The 18,160-nt window shown below is 43.0% G+C and overlaps 1 protein-coding gene across 7 annotated transcripts in view; it reads right to left on the bottom strand.

Annotated features, from left to right (window-relative positions):
* LOC126177081 (transcription initiation factor TFIID subunit 4-like) overlaps positions 1–18,160 on the bottom strand; it is a 155,554-nt gene that overhangs the window by 118,501 nt on the left and 18,893 nt on the right. For all 7 annotated transcript variants that reach the window (XM_049924321.1, XM_049924318.1, XM_049924323.1 and 4 more), the window contains one exon: positions 11,160–11,275. In XM_049924321.1, coding sequence (XP_049780278.1) covers positions 11,160–11,275 — 116 coding nt within the window. The remainder of the gene's footprint in view (positions 1–11,159; positions 11,276–18,160) is intronic.

An 18,160-nucleotide genomic window follows, 5' to 3' on the forward strand; every position in this document is an offset into this window, starting at 1 on the left:
CTGCGGATGATAGAAGATGTTCTGAACGAGAGTATAGCGAAAATTTTTCTCTGTTTGAAAATCTTTGCAGACGCCTCTTTAGTACATTACATTCTGTACAGAAATTAGAGTCATCTTAGATTTAAAAATCTAGTCAATTGCTGTGCTTCATTTCTGACTGTATCACTATTAGGCATAAGAATAATACGAATATAAACATGAAATAAGGATATAAATATCCTTCCGCGTTTGCTGTTGTCTCACTCTAGTTTCATAGTTTATTAGGCAGACAGGATTTAAATGAGAGCAGCAAACACGAAAGAATACATGGCTAAATGTTTATATTCGCATTATTCTTATGGTGAAGAGAATACCGCATGTGATTCACAATTCATAAAAGTTCCTACTAGCAACCATCTCTTTTCACAGGTAGGAAAAAATTCAGAACGTGGAGTTGGCCATATTGACAAACATCCCAAACAGTCTTGCCAGTCGGATTTTCGTAGTACATTGATATGCTGCTACATTCGAAGATGAACAATACGGAATTTGTATTTACTTCGTTGGATAATGTATGAAAATGCAGTGGTCAAAACTCACTGACACCGAGGTTTTGGCGCCAGTACTTATCTTTGTGCCTGCAAAGCATGCCTGTGTAGTGCTACATATATTTGACAGCAGAAGTTAGTTGTGGCGGCACCTACCAAGATTTTTCAGAACTTCCACTTACTTTGCACTCGATTCTAAACCGCAGGCGGATTTTTGGATTACAAAAACCGGAAAATAAGTGCGGCTTAGATTCGAGTAAATACGGTACTGTAAAGAAATGCCGAGACGGAAAAATTTAACAAATTAAGACCAGACGGGTGGCGAGAACCAAGGATTTGTAGCACTAGCTCCTACTTGTGGAGTTCTGAGAAACTGGAGTCTGTGGGAAGAATCCAGGTGACACGTGTGATGCAACAGGCGCCAAGGTCATGGCTGTCATGCTGTAGAGCATGCTCTGCAACAGGATATTGTGTGTTGCCAGTATACACCCTCTACCTATGTCCATTCATCTCAATTGATAACTCTGTGGTAGTCATATGCTGATGTAGAAGGCCAAACAGTGTTTACATAACAGCTGGTATATGATGCATCATTTCATTTCACAGAAGGCTCTCCCTTTGATAGTACATGTTTTGCCAGTTACAGAGCTGGTACAAGTGGTGGTAGGAGGATGCACGGAACAAGTCTTGCAGTGGGGATGGTCACATGGGTAGGAGCTATATAGTAGGGAGATGGAGAGCGTAAGGTCTGACAAGGATATTGTGGAGACTGTGAGGGCAATTAAAAGCTATTCTAGGTGTAGTGGGAATCACAGACAGAATGGATCTCATTTCAGGACATGATTTTAGGAAGTCACAGCCTTATCAAAGTAGCTAATTAATACATTCACAACCAGGATAATATTGACTGACAAGTGGCACGTTCCGAGGTTGTTTTTGGAAGGTTCAGCAGTATCAGTTCTGGATGTGATGGCTCAGGAAATCTGCTTTTGAACTAGGCTAGTGGGGTAAAGGCTGTGGGGAAAGGGCTGAGATGAGAATGGTCGTGTACTTCTGTAAAGAATCTGCATCCAAACAAATACATTTGCCTCAAATGCCAAGGCTGAATGGGAGGGAATGTTTGACCTGTAAAGAATGGCAACTGGGTCATTCCACATCAAGGGGTCAGGGGTCCCCACTCTACCATCTCCAAATCTAATGAAATTTGGTGTGAAGGTTCTACATGGTCTTTGATGGTTATATACCAAATTTCAGTTAAGTATCTTCCGTGGTTGAATTTTAAAAGTTCTAGCACACATTTGGTCATTTGCTTTAATATACATAGAAAACTTTGTTGAATCACACCATGGCAAAAATTTGAGATTTAGCCACACTTAAATCTAGATACAAGCCCCTTAAGTGGCTAAAAAATTCGCCATGCTATTCTGAGTGCCTAGGTATGACTGACCACTGCTTCTTTTCTCATGAACCAATCACACCAAAATTTCAGAGGGTTATTCCTACCTATTATGCCTATATGTGGATCAAATTTAATTAACATTGGATGCCTAGATGAAAAATATGTATCTGCAAAGTTGCCCAAAATTTTGTACATGCTTTGGGGGGTGGGGGTTGCTATCCCTCTACTGTGTCTTGTTCAATCCTTTTTTTCTTGCCACAGCTGGAAAGAGCATGCTTTACACTTTCAAAACTATACTGGAATATTTCTGGATCTCGATGAGTAAGAATACATTTCACAACTTATTATATTAGTACTGCGAGAAGATTGAAAAGTTAAATACTGTGCTCATTAAGATCTGTAATTAATTTTTTTATTGGAGTGTGTAAATCAGTTTCAAACAATTTAACATATGCCATAAAACTAGTACAATACACAACACAGCAAATCTGCAAAACAAAAACCTAATGAGTCTGTTCCATTTTTGGTTAATTAGTTCTACAATTTTGTCAAGGATAGACTGTGGGTAACTGCATTGTCTTCACCAAAAATTGTCTCACATACATGCAACAATACTGTCCTCATTGTAAACTTGCAATTGAGATTGCTGGAATTTCTTCATCTGCTTTGGAGGCATTAACTGTGAGTGCTGCAGCATCATTGGAAACTGTGCTTACACTGAGCTGATTACACTTAATTGAATTAAACTGATGTTTTTCTCTTGTTCCAGATATTGTATATCCCATGGCAAACCTTGTTTCTTGTCAGGCTCATTTTTTTTTTCAATCATATGGAGTCAGTATTTGGTTACCTAAGGGCCTCTGCAAACTATAACGGGCTGCTTGTCTTTTTGCTGTTCCCCCAATGTCATCACAGGACAATTAGCCTTGGCTTGTTTCAAAGAAATTCCAGTCAGCAGTGATGCCAAAATCCTTTTCATGCGGGCATAAATTGATGAAATTTTTTAAATTCCCATATTGAGCAGCTGAACTATCACTAAGGAAATAAACGTTCTTAATGTTTTCAGTCTTTGTCTTTAAGTATGCTATTAACTTTATTTGAAAGGCATGGACAGCAATAGTATCACGATAGCGACAGTCGCGGATCATACAAATGCTTATACTCTTCCATCAAAATCAATAACAAATGGATGTAATGTTTCCTGACTATTTTCCCCCAATGCAATCCTTTCACAGCATCTTTAACAACAAATGAATAATTCTCAGCAAAATCCGTCAAAATTATTAATTCATTTTCTGCGAGATTTTTTTTTAGCTGTTTAAGGTATAAACTTTAGTGTTTTGTCACAAAGTGATGGCTTCTTAAACCGGTAATTTTCAAAATCAGTGCCTCAATGAAATCCTCATCAGTTCTCTGCCATGCCTCCAATGTGTGTGTGTGTGTGTGTGTGTGTGTGTGTGTGTGTGTGTGTGTGGGCGCGCGCGCACAATTCATCAAAATGTCAAACTGAAGTTGTCATCAAAAACATCCACTCAAGATGACTACAAGGTTGTGAGGGAAAAAACTGTAATCAGTTTGGAATCAAAATATTGTGCGCCCCCCCCCCCCCCCACACACACACACACACACACACACACACAACAAATGTGATCCAGAAGCAGCAAGTATAGTACACCATTTTGGTCAGGCACACAAAATTTTGAGATCAGTTGATTTCCGTATTGCTTACAACAAGCAATGTACATTTCTTTCAGGTTTCAAAGAAGCAGGTGTTTCTGCTTGTGAATCTTTTTTTCTTTTGTTCTTACTGCAAGAAAATTCCACCTTTTTTTAAAAAAAAAAAATGGTGACGACATTTTGTTTTACTTCATCATTGAACTTTTTACCTTTCGATTTGCAGTGTTGCCAAAATCCCATCTTCCATCTTTAGTTTCCTAGGCTACCACTTTATTTTAGTCAATTAGCTGTTTTTCAAAAGTCCAACCATTTGGGCCAGGGTCAAAATTTGAAATTTACTGCAATTTCTTGAAACCTTAAGCTTAATCTGAAGATCTTCAATTTAAGATATGCGTATCTTTAAATTTTTGGCCTCTTCCGTTTGTATTTGAACAACATGTACTTGGCTCACACCAGCAGCTGTGGTGATTATCTTAGTAATGCTGCCTTGCACTTTCAGAGCTTTGTGCTTTATGTATCCCATTGATTCCATTTTGCTGATCTGTTGAACCTTTAATGGTGACTCTCCAAGTGATGTTAATGAAGTATTAGCAGTAAAGCAAGCTTCAACAACATCCATGTCTTCAGTGGATGGTGATTCTTGCTTATTCTGGTGGGATGATTCTTTTTGGGTCACTCCGTGTCTACATGTGATACAAACTTTCAACCAGATTTGAAAACTCCATTAATCAGTAACTTAAACCTATCATACACTGCAATGATTACTGCTATTAACGCCTTCTTCGTTAGGTGGTTTTCTATACCAAATGGGTTGCAGCAAGTCTTCTGCACAAACCGAAATTTGTAATCAACAAGGCATTCCAATATGAACAATTCTGGGCAGCTTCAGTAAAATCAAGCCCAAACCTACATCGTAGAAGCTCCTTGTCCACTGGTGACATTTTCTTGATTGTAGTTTACTTTTAACATAACAGAATGGTGATGACTTATGACTAACAGCTCAATCTGATCCACCAAAGTAGCTGGGTGAATGTGTCTCTTCATTCATTTTATACAGTAATTTATTAACCTATAACTAGCCATTTTTAAAGCTCATGAATATCCAGGTTTGAAGCACAGAAGATTCAATCTCGTTTGTATATAAAATGTACAAATTAAGCCATTAAAACATATCGCTTTAGCACGTATCTTCAGCTAAAACAATGATTATTGATTATTAAAAGACTTAGTACTGAACACTAAGATTGTAAAACGTTAACACCAAAGATTACACTGCACAGAAGACTGATACAGTGAAAATTGCCAATAATGAAACCAATAACTGAAAGTGCTGATTCAGCAATGAATCGCTGCTGTGAGGATAGAGCCTTAAAAACTATTTCTGCTTTATAATGTCGATGGAAACTGAGTAACAATGCATCTATGCACCACTGTGCATTGAAGGGTTCAAACATCCTAAACAACATAACATTCCATTATGACCACCTAGATTTTATAATCTTAATAGTATTTTCTGTGGTTTTACTATATTTATATTCTATACTGTAAAATAATGTAAAAACACTTATCAGCACAGTTACATTCCCTAAACAACAGGCAAATCCTATACTATTAAAGGACACTATAATTACACATTTTTTGATTTACAACTTCAAATTTTATTAATTTTTTGTATTTATCGATAGTCAATTTTCCCTACTTTTGAATAGGTATTCTTACTCATCAATATGCAAGATCCAGAAATTAAACAATATAGCTTTGAAAGCTTAAAGCACGCTCTTTCAAGCTGTGGCAAGAAAAAGAGGACTGAATAATACACAGCTGAGATATTGCCCCCAAAAAATACCCAAAATTTCCAAGTAGAAAATTTTGGCCAATTTTGCAGATGTATATATTTTCTTCTAGGCATCTAATGTTAATTAAATTTGAGCCATATATAGACATCACAGGTAGGAATAACCTTCTGAAGTTTTGGTGTGTGTGGTTTATTTGAAAAGTAGCAGTGATCATTCAAACCTTGGCTCTCAGAAAAGCACAATGGAGTTTTTAGCCACTTTTGAGGTTTGTATCTGTATTTAGGTGTGGCTAACACCAAATTTTTGCGAAAGTGTGATTCAGCATAAAAAGTTGTCTATGTAAAAGCAAATGACCAAATGTGTGCTAGAACATTTAATAAAAAAAAAGAGAAAAAAAAAGCCTAGCAAATGTGGCACATATGCACCTTCGTACCTGATGTGAAGGTGAGTAGCCTCTCTTTAAAAGCCCCAAAAAATTCAACCACTTGAGATATTGGACTGAAATTTGATATATAGCCATCAAAGACCATATAAAGCTTTCACACCAAATTTCATTAGATTTGGAGATCGCCGAGTGGGACACACTTTATATTTGTCCCTTTGACGTGGAATGACCCAACTATCAAAATGTATGTACTGTTATTTGATAATGGGTTTAATGTGAACAGAGAGTGCAGCTGGCCTTCTGTGAGAATAAGATCAACATCATGGAAAGTGGCGTGCGATTCAGAATAGGACCATATGAAGTTTAATTGGGAGAAGGTGTTTAGAGATTCCAGGAATTTTAACAGGTCAACTTCACTATCAGTATATATGGCAAAGATATCATAGTGTCTAAATCAAACGAGGGACCCCTTTTCATGCCGTCCTCTTCTCTATCAATTTTCCTGGGGTGTTTAACACTCTCTATGGCCTCTGTGTATAGCCGTTCACTGCATCCTCTTGACTTCCAGTACTGGAGTCCTATCAAAATGACTATGGTGGTCTCCTGAGTGCTAAGCATGTTTTACAGCATGCTGATCTATCCGTCTCCACCCTTCTGCATTTGCCCTTGTGCTCTTCTAGTCTTTTTGACTGTTCTTTTTGTACACTCATGGTCATAAATTAAGGATATGCTGATACATGGTGAAACAACACTCTGGTGGGCAGTTTGTGGGTTTAAATCACCTCGGGGTATGATCATGCGGTGGATTTGACCTGCGATCGTCGCACGGAAGTGCTGGCAGCAGTCCACATATGCAGAGGTGTGTTGGTACATGTCAGAACGCTGCAGAGAGTAAATGTGCAGACGTTTTCAGACATGCTAATGGTGATTGCGAGTTGAAAATGACTCAAAGAACACACATTGATGACGTTATGAGGGGTAGAATACTAGGGCGACTGGAGACTGGTCAAATACAGCTGGCCACAGCACGGGTCCTCCGTGTGCCACAAAGTGTGATCTCAAGATTATGGCAATGATTCCAGCAGACATGGAACGTGTCCAGGCACTACAGTACGAGACTTCCAGAGTGTACAACACCACAAGAAGACCGATATTTCGATATTTCTCCATCAGTGCCAGCAGATGGCCACAGAGTACTGCAGGTAGCCTTGCTTGGGACCTTACCACAGCCACTGGAACAGTTGTCTCCAAACACACAGTCTACAGACGACTGAACAGACTTGGTTTATTCGCCTGGAGACCTCAAGGTGCATTCCACTGACCCCTGGTTACAGGAGAGCCCGTAAAGCCTGGTGTCAAGAACACAGTACATGGTCACTGGAACACCAGGTTATGCTCACGGACAAGTCCAGGTATAGTCTGAACAGTGATTCTCACCGTGTTTTCACCTGGCGTGAGCCAGGAACCACATACCAACCCCTTAATGTCCTTGAAAGGGACCTGCATGGAGGTCATGGTTTGATGGTGTGGGGTGGGATTATGATTGGTGCATGTACACCCCTACACGTCGGTGACACAGGAACTGTAACAGGTCAGGTGTATCAGGACATCATTTTGCACCAGTATGTCTGCCTTTTCAAGGGTGCAGTGAGTCCCACCTTCATCCTGATGGATGATAATGCACAGCCCCACCGACCTGCCATCGTGGAGGAGTTCCTAGAAACAGAAGATATCAGGCAAATTGAGTGGCCTGCCTGTTCTCCAGTCCTAAACCCCATCAAGCACGTGTGGGATGCTCTCGGTCGATGTATCGCTACACGTCTTCAAACCCCTATTACACTTTACAGGCAATGGTGCAAGAATGGGAGGCTATACCCCAGTAGCTGCTCAACCACATGATCCAGAGTATGCCAGCCCGGTGTGCAGCCTGTGTACTTGTGCATGGTGATCATATCCCATATTGATGTCTGGGTACATGCACAGGAAACTGTGGCGATTTGTAGCACATGTTTCAGGACGGTTTTCTCAACTTATCACCAAAACCGTGGACTTACAGATCTGTGTCGTGTGTGTTCCCTATGTGCCTATGCTGTTAGCTCCAGTTTTGTGTAGTGCCACATTGTGTGGCACCACATTCTGCAATTATCCTTAATTTATGAGTATGAGTGTAGTAGCCACATACTGATCTCCACAAGTACATTGAATCCTATGAATTCCTGCTTTTTTCAGCAGTTTGAAAGCTTCCTTGGCCAATTTTAGATGAACATGTAGCTTCCAATTTAAAGATTTTTCCTCTGCGGCCAGTAACATCCTCACTGAAATGCAGGAAAATTTAAATTTCACAGGCCCTTGTGCAACACCATGATTTTTGCATGGCAGTCTTAACGCTCACATTAACTCAGGCGACGAATAACCGTTCTTATGCAATGCACTGGTGAGGTGTTTTAAGTCTGTGTCGAGTGGCTATGGTTCAAAGATGTTCCTTGCTCCATTCACCAATATTTGTATGATGCCTTGCTTTTGTTTGAATCGCAGTGTAAGTAACTGACTGCGTGCATTGGTTTTTGGTAAATTGTGTGGCCTAAGCTACCATCATCTTTCTTGACAACTAGCACATCAAGGAAATTTAATCTTCTGCCTGCCTGCCTCCTCCTCCTCCTCCTCCATGGTAAACAATCTTCGGATTAATCCCACTGAGATTCTTGTAAAAAATGACGTAGTTCCTCTCTGCCATGCCTCCACAAAACGAACTTACCTTTCATACTGCAGAATCAAATATTTGTTTTTTGTTGCCAATTTCCAATGCTGCTCCTTGAACATTTCCTTAAAGAAATTCGATATAACTGGGCTTAAGATGCTCGCCACAGTCATGCCATCAGTCTGTTCATGGAACTCATCGTTCCATTTGAAATACATGGTCGTAATGCAATATTTAAACAGTTCTGCAATACCATGAGGAAAAATTCAATTCAGCTGTTGCCACACCACATCTCACTGAGCGGAACCATATTAAACAGTGATGCCAAATCAAAGCTAACAAACATTTCCTCCGGATTGCTGTGCCATTTAATTTACTAATAAAATGTACCAAATCATTGATATGGGAGTATGATTGGCCCATGTACAGTTGTAACAATGTTGTCTAGTACTTACTATGGGTCTCAGACGAACAGGTTCTTCGTGCACCTTTGGCAACCAACAAAGTCATGGCGGTAGGGCAACTGAACACACTTTTCTGAATGCTCTGATCGATAGAGGACATTATCAGTCAGTAGAGAGCCAGGGTGTGAATCTGACGCAAAGAAGCTACAAACCCCTTGAAAATGTCCACAGATAGGGACGAAATGTTGGGTTTCAATGTGAAATTTATTTGACCATGGCATATTAGCCTGGAATATTTTATTGTCTGCCACATTTTTGGCAGTGAAAGTTTACATTTTACAAGGAAGCTATTGAAACTTCCTGGCAGATTAAAACTGTGTGCCAGACCTAGACTCGAACTCAGGACCTTAGCCTTTTGCGGGCAAGTACACTCCGCTGCAGAGTGAAAATCTTATTCCCGAACTAGGCTGTGTCAAAGCCACGTCTCCGCAATATTCATTCTTCCAGGAGTGCTACTTCTGCAAATTCACAGAAGAACTTCTGTGAAGTCTGGGAGGTAGGAGACGAGATACTGGCAGAAGTAAAGCTGTGCAGACAGGGCGTGAGTTGTGCTTGAGTAGCTCAGACGGTAGAGCACTTGCCCGCGAAAGGCAAAGGTCCCAAGTTCGAGTCTGTCCGGCACACAGATTTAATCTGCCAGGAAGTTTCAAAATCAGCACACACTCTGCTGCAGAGTGAAAATGTCATTAAGGAAGTTATTGCCTAACTTTGTGCACATTTTCTAGCAGACTAACCATTTAAATGAAGTTCCTAAAGGGACTGAGCAACATTTAAACCTGACTATACTACACAACTCAATTTACTGACTTGTTATTAAAGGAAAACAAACTGCTTTGAGACTTTGTGGCTTTCTACCACTCAAAATAAGCCAAGTGTTACTGTAACACTTGCCATTTATAGGTAGTAAGTACACACCATTTAAAGAATATCTACTTTCCATAGTCAACAAACTATGGGATAATGTACCATATTTACTCTGATATAAGCCGCACTCGAATCTAAGCCGCACCGGAAAAATGAGACTCAAAATCAAGGAAAAAAAATTCCCGAATTTAAGCCACATCTGAAATTTGAGACTCTAAATTCAAGGGGAGAGAAAAGTTTCTCACAGGTAGGAAAAAATTCAGAACGTAGAGTTGGCCATATTGACAAACATCCCAAACAGTCTTGCCAGTCGGATTTTCGTAGTACATTGAAATGCTGCTACATTCAAAGATGAACAATACGGAATTTGTATTTACTTCGTTGGATAATGTATGAAAATGCAGTGGTCGAAATTCGGGGCGGAGAAAAAAAGCTCGTCTTCCACTTTTTTTTTAATTTATTTACTGACGCAGAGGATTTGGTGCCAGTATTTATCTTTGTGCCTACAAAGCATGCCTGTGAAGCGCTACATATATTCGATGGCAGAAGTTAGTTGTGGCGGCACCCACCAACATTTTTCAGAACTTCCGCTTGCTTTGCACTATTCTAAGCCGCAGGCGGTTTTTTGGATTACAAAAACCGGAAAAAAAAAGTGCGGCTTAGATTCGAGTAAATACGGTACAAATCCACAGCAGTTATGGGCAAGGTCATAGAGGAATGTTTACCGTTGCCTTCCTCTGATAACACGAGCACTTGCCGAGTGCAGTGGCATGCGTGTTAAAGATTAGTATGCAATGTTGGCACGTGCACTTCTACTCCCGAACATCGCTGAGGGGTCCACTGAACTAACATCCTCATCAGTCCTCTAATTGGCATTCACACACACACACACACACACACACACACACACACACACACACACACACACACACACACACACACACGACAATGTAGGGAAAACTTGGATTTAACCTGTGACTGTTGTACAGTCTGATGATGATGAATGTTCACCACCTCTTTTCCCCTATTTAAGGGTTATTTGTGACGAGTCCTCCCCTCCACCCCCCCTACAAACACACACACACACACACACACACACACACACACACACACACACACACACACAATCTTGTAGAATTCAAATCAGCTATGTTGGGTCACGCATTTAAATGACCTCAGCTAAAAATGCCCTAGCTCCTTTTAAAATGTGTAACACCTCAGTTTGCATATAGGAAGAAGAACTGGCACCAATATTAAGAAAAATTTGAGAGGCAGCTGGGAAACAGACTTTAAATAACAACTGTGTTTGCCACAAGAAACAGCAATGACACAAACAATAACGTGTTTACCTCCTGTGTCATCAAACGAGTAGCTTCTTCTGCAGTTTCAAATGTTACAAAGCCATATCCTTTGGACACTCCAGCTCTGTCACTGATCACCTTAGTAGCTTTTACGTTCCCATAGGCTGTGAAAGTAACATGGTTTATTATAAGCATACAATTTTGCAATGCACTAAATATTATTTGGTACAATAACAACATTTTACAGTAACGATTCATCAGATTTGAGTTTTCAACTATAACAATCAACACTACATTACTAGCTAATAAAAGCTAACTTTTTTTTAAAATTACTAGTTTAATGTTCCTAGACTAATTAAGAAGCATGTTAATTCCTTCCACATATCATTTGTATTTACCATAATGCTAAAAACTAGAGAAACTGATTATTAGCAGAGTCCTTTTTGCAATCCCTTACCTGCAAATGAAATAAGTACAAGAAAGAAGGATTGTCATTTATCATACTCCCTCTGACATATGTTGTCGAGTGAGCACTATATTGTTGCAACCTGAAATTCAGACAGGCCTTCGTATCCAGGCACGGGATATGTGGGCCATCCTCTGAATTAATTATGAAGCTGAGTGCTGCAACAATTATGGTGCAGCACCTGTGCTGCAGCATTCTGCAATAGTGGTGACTATTGTTACACAGTGTAACACAGCCAAGTACATGACAGGAGACTACCACACGTCCTAACATATCAGATCAGAGAAATTATAAATGCTCCCATTCAGGCAGTAGCAACATTCCTTTAGCCAGCATCAACATTCCTTCGCTGTTGTGGATCTTCAGTCTCCGCAACAGTTATCAGTTACATGTATGGCTAAGCTCCTCCAGGCTCATCATCAAGCACTGTCAACAACGAACTGAAGCCCTCGGAGTGAAGATTACGTTCTTTTCACAGAACACTGCTGAGAAAATTAGGAGAACCAGCAACTAAAGCTAACTGCAGAATGATTCTACTACTGCCGAAGTACATTTGGTTTGAGGACCATGACAATAAGATAAAAGAAATTAGATTGTGTATGTTTCTCTCTCACTATTTGCGAGTAGAACAGAAAGGTAGTGACTAGTAGTGGTACAAAGAGCTCTCTGCCACACACCTTACAGTAGCTTGTGGAGTACGGATGTAGATGTAAATGTAGATGGCTCTGATCTGTTAGCTGTCAACTAGCACTGATGGTTCCGAGCTTTCAGCGGAATCTGTTGGGGCGAGGACACACTGGATGTCCTGGCAGTGGCATCTCCTAATCTCTGAGGGTCCCAATTCAACTCTTATCACCTCAGGGTGTCTGTCTGCACCGCAGAGACGTTACACTATTGCTTCAGCAATGCTGCCATCTCCTCCAGCTGCTGTTGTGCTGACTCAGCATTCCATTAGGGATTCACACACAGTCTACCAGCCAGGATTCATCCCTGGGCCTCTATTGTCCACGTACCATGTGGAAAGTGTCAAATAATAAACAATGTTCCTGTTGAGAAGCTTTCTGGACTCCATGTCCCTACAGTACTGGGGAACCTATACTATAGCTTCCCACAACCACAACTCTGCATCCAAAACTGGCCAGCTCTACTAGAGTGACATTTCAGAATGGCAGGTATCAGGAGGGAGGCATCCCTCATTTGTAAAGAGTGCAGGGAACATGGGATAGTTGGGGAAATGGCGAATGGCAATTTTATAAGAAACCAGGAACTGGCTCCACCATATTTGTACAGGGGGAATCCCCACTACTGCGAGCAGATTGCCAATGGGACTAGCACGAAAGGCACCAATGGCCAAATACATCCCACAATGGTGAACAGGGTCAAGCATTATCAGAGTAGTAGGAGCAACTGACCCATAAACCTGACTACCATAAGCTAGTCTGGACAAAACCAGAGCACGATAGGTAAATATGGGGAGAAGCAGCATGGTCTACACCTTAAGATATGTGCGTCAGGAGGCGGAGAGCATTAAGCTTCCGCAAGCACAGTCAGGTGGTGAATATGCGGCGGCCATGTCAGCTTTTTATCAAACATAAGGCCCAAGAAACGGGACGGTGCTACAACATCTACGCACTGGTCACCTAAATCAAGTTCTGGATCGGGTATACTGTGGGTCAATGGCAAAAATGAATAATCCTCACTTTGGCGGGAGAAAACAAAAGCTGTAGGTGAGGGTCCATGCAGAGGCCCGTCGGACGGCACCTTAGAGCCAACATTCAGCAGATGCCAGTGAGTGAGAGCTTGGCCAGATGCAAAAATCATCGATATATGAGTACAAAGCCGGGGTAATCAAAGGCCCAACAAATGCTACAAGCTCACTGATGGCTATGAGGAAAAGAGTGACAATTAACTCTGAACCCTGTGGGTCACCACTGTCCTGAATTAGAGTCCTGAGAAGTGAGAACTCGAGACCCGGAGAGCCTATGGGATAAAAACTTGCTGATAAAAATAAAAAAAGGGCCACAAAAGTCCCAGTCATGGAGGGTAACTAAAATGAGATGGCGCCAAGCCCTATCTTATGTCTTGTGCAGGTCAAAGAAGACCACGACAAGGTTCCAACGGTAAGTTAAAGTTTGTCAGATTGCTGTTTCCAAACTGAGTGAACAGTCTGTAATAGAGCATCCTTCCAGGAAGATACACTGATATGGGGACAAAAGGCCCTGATAATCGAAGCTAACTATCCTCTCAAGCAGTTTACAAAGTACATTAATCATGCTAATTGGGCAGTAGCTGTTGAGAGACATTGGGTTCTTCCCAGGCTTAAGGATACGGTAACTATACTGTCATGATTGCGAGGGAAAGGCACCTAGCCAAAAGAGGTTAAAGATGCTGAGTAGTTGTTGCCTCCGGGAAACATCCACATTATGGATGTGTTGGTTGGTTAGTTTAGAGGCGGGAGAAGGGACCAAACTACAAGGTCATCAGTCCCTTGGTCCTAACATAACAATGCCACAACTGTGAGAATAAAACAGACAAACAGAAAACACAATAAGAAACAAGAGGGGACAAGAGGGGACAAGAAAACAACAGAGACATGCTAGAAACAGAAGACAGTAAAACATGAAAGCACATTACAGTGGCTGGCCAACCACGAGAATAAAAAGGGAAAGCCAGCCACTCTCCAATACATTAAAAACCTCCACCCTAAAAGCACCAGGGTGGAGGACACAGACGGACAAAAGACATGCACTAAAACCTACACAGAAGTATAAAACCCACTCTCACGGATAAAACGTAAAACTAAGCTGCTGTGGAGGCATTGTCACCCAACACCAAAGGCAGGGTGGTGGGAAAGTTAAAAGTCTGCCACAGAGCGGCTAAAAATGGGCAGTCCAGCAAGAGGTGGACGACAGTCATTTGGGAGCCACAACGACACTGAGGTGGGTCCACGCGACGGAGTAGGTAACCATGCATTAGCCACGTATGGCCAAAGCGGAGCTAGCAGAGGACAACTGATTCCCTGCGAGATACCTGCATGGAAGAATTCCACACATTCATAGTCTCCTTAATGACATGCAGTTTGTCGTGCATGCTGTTATGCCATTCCATCTCCCAAAGCTGGAAAACCCTGCAGTGTAAGACAGAACACAGATCAGCTTCGGACATGCCTATCTCTGGAAGCAGTTTCCGAGTCGCCTGTTTGGCCAGCCTGTCGACAAGTTCGTTGCCAGAGATTTCGACGTGTCCTGGGGCCCACACAAACACCAGGGAATGGCAGGATTGTTCCAGGGCATAGATGGACTCCTGAATGGACACTACTAGAGGGTGGCGAGGGTAGCACAGGTTGATAGCTTGTAGGCTGCTCAATGAGTCAGTACACAGGAGAAATGACTCACCAGGGCATGAGGGGATATACTCAAGAGCACGAGATATAGCCACCAGATCCGCAGTGAATACACTGGAGTCAACTGGCATGGAGTGCTGCTCAATATGTCCTCCATGAACATATGCAAAACCCATGCAACTATCAGCCGTCTGAGTAAACCACTTCACAGCCCTGGAACACGCCAAGAATCAAGAGGAAGTGACTGTGGAGAGAAGCAGAGTAAACGGAGTCCTTAGGGCCATGCAAAAGGTCCAGACAAAGCTGCAGCCGAGGCTTACACCATGGAGGCGTACGTGAATGGACCACAAGTAGAAGGGGTAAAGGGAAGGACTCCAGTTCGGAGAGTACGGACCGCACGCGAACCACAATCATTAGCCCCAATCTGATCCACTGATGCTGGAGATGGAATACAGCGGGCAGGGAAAGGAGACAGTAATTTGGATGCTACGGCAACTATGAATGTGTGCTGCGTAACTGGCGAGCAGTTGCGCACGTCTGATCTGCAGTGGGGGGACACCAGCCTCCACCAGTACGCTGGTCAATGGACTCGTCCTAAAACCTCCTGTCGCTAATCAAACCCCACAGTGGTGCACAGGGTCGAAAAAAATGCAAAGCTGAAGGTGCTGCCGAACCGTATACCACACTCCCATAGTCAATTCGGGATTGGACAAGGGCTATGTACAGCTGCAGCAGCATACAGCAATCATCACCCCAATTGGTGCTGCTCAGGCAACGAAGGACATTAACGTGCTGCCAGCACTTCTGCTTAAGCTGACGAAGATGAGGGAGCCACGTCAATCGAGAGTCTAAAACCAGTACTAGGAATTGATATGTCTCCACTACAGTCAGGGGATCATCATTAAGGTAACGTGCGGGTTCCGGATGAATGGTGTAACGCCGACAGAAGTGCATGGCACACGACTCTGCGGCTGAAACCTGAAAGCAGTGGGCTAGAGCCCATGACTGCATCTTGTGTGTTTTTTTTTTGTTTTTTTTTTTTTTTTAAGGGTGCAAAACTTCTATGGTCATTAGCGCCCAGCCCGTGACTTAAGACAGTAAAAAACCGAAATTGAAAACCAGCAGCAATGGGAACAAAGTCATAAAATTGGAGAAACTAAAAATAAAAGGAATGCTTAAAAGTCCACTACAGAAAGGGGGTGGTTGTCCCCAAAAAAGCTTCAAATGACTGACGTCATTTCACTGTCACTAATAAACTGGAGAATGCGGTCGGCTGAGCGCGTGTCATCTGCTAAAATCGACGATAGATCAGGCGAGAGCTGTAGACGGGAGCGTAACGGATTAAAATAGGGGCACTCAATTAAAAGGTGTCTAACCGTCCACAGCTGAGAGCAGTGGGGACAGAGTGGGGGAGGATCGCCGCTTAAAAGATGTCTATAGCTAAAACGACAGTGCCCTATCCGGAGTCTAGCTAAAATTACCTCCTCCCGACGACGCGTTCGGGAGGAAGAGGTCCAAGCGCAAGGAAGGGCTTTCACTTCCCGCAATTTATTACGGGGAAGTGTTGACCAATGCGCATGCCATAAATGAGCAACTTTGCGACATAAACCGCTCCGTAGATCAGTGAAGGGAAGCGACTGAATAACTGGCCGAGGAAGAGAGACTGCAGCCTTGGCCGCTATATCGGCCGCCTCATTCCCACAGATACCAGCGTGTCCCGGGAGCCAGAGGAACGCCACCGAGACGCCCCCCAGGTGGAGCAAGCGCAGACAGTCCTGAATCCGGTGGATCAGAGGGTGCACAGGGTAAAGAGCTTGGAGACTGAGGAGAGAGCTGAGAGAATCTGAGCAGATAACGTACTGTATCCGCTGATGGCGGCGGATGTAGTGGACAGCCTGGAGAACAGCGTAAAGCTCCGCAGTATAAACCGAACACTGGTCAGGAAGCCGAAAGCGATTTGGGGTGTCGCCAACAATATAGGCACTCCCTACACCTAACGATGTTTTCGAGCCGTCGGTGTAAATAAATGTGGCGTCTGTCAGTTGTGCACAGAGAGCAGCAAATGCCAGACGATAAACAAGTGGAGGGGTACCATCCTTGGGAAATTGACAAAGGTCACAGAGCAGGCAGATCCGGGGACGGAGCCAAGGCGGTGCTGTACCCCAAGTTGTCAAAAAGGTTTTAGGAAAGCGGAAGGAAAGAGAATGGAGCAGTTGACGGAAGCGGACTCCCGGGGGTAGTAGGCAGGAGGAGCAGCCTGCATACCCTACATCAAAGGAGGCGTCGAAAAATATGTCATGGGCTGGGTTAGCAGGCATGGAAGACAGATGGCTAGCATAACGACTCAGGAGGACTGCTCGCCGATTGGACAGCAGAGGTTCAGCAGTCTCAGCATAAAGGCTTTCCACAGGGCTAGTGTAAAAAGCTCCAGACACTAAACTTAATCCACGGTGGTGGATAGAGTCGAGACGCCGAAGAATAGACGGCCGAGCAGAGGAGTAGACTATGCTTCCATAATCCAATTTCGAGCGCACTAAGGCGCGATAGAGGCCGAGAAGGACCACTCGGTCCGCTCCCCAGGAGGTACCATTCAGGACACGGAGGGTGTTAAGCGATCGCAGACAGCGAGCCGAGAGATAGGAAACGTGGGAGGACCAGCACAGTTTTCTGTCAAACATAAGACCTAAGAATTTAACGACGTCTGAAAACGGAAGGGTGACAGGACCTAGATGTAAGGAGAGTGGAAGAAACTCCTTACGTCGCCAAAAATTAACACAAACGGTCTTACTGGGTGAGAAACGGAAGCCGGTTTCGATGCTCCACGAGTGGAGGCGATCGAGACATCCTTGAAGACGCCGTTCAAGAAGGCTGGTCCGTTGAGAGCTGTAGTAGATCGCAAAATCGTCCACAAAGAGGGAGCCCGAGACATCAGGAAGGAGACAATCCATAATTGGATTGATGGCGATGGCAAACAGTACAACACTCAGCACGGATCCCTGGGGTACCCCGTTTTCTTGGGAGAAAGTATGGGAGAGAGTAGTGTTCACCCACACCCTAAAAGTGCGCTCTGCCATAAATTCGCGAAGAAAAAGGGGCAGCCGGCCGCGAAAGCCCCAAGAGAACAGTGTGCGGAGGATGCCTGTCCTCCAACAGGTATCGTATGCTCTCTCCAGATCAAAAAATATGGCTACTGTTTGGCGTTTCCGGAGAAAATTGTTCATGATGTAAGTGGAGAGAGCA

This window comes from Schistocerca cancellata, chromosome 3 (genome assembly GCF_023864275.1).
Source record: "Schistocerca cancellata isolate TAMUIC-IGC-003103 chromosome 3, iqSchCanc2.1, whole genome shotgun sequence".
Classification (NCBI taxonomy): Eukaryota; Metazoa; Arthropoda; class Insecta; order Orthoptera; family Acrididae; genus Schistocerca; species Schistocerca cancellata.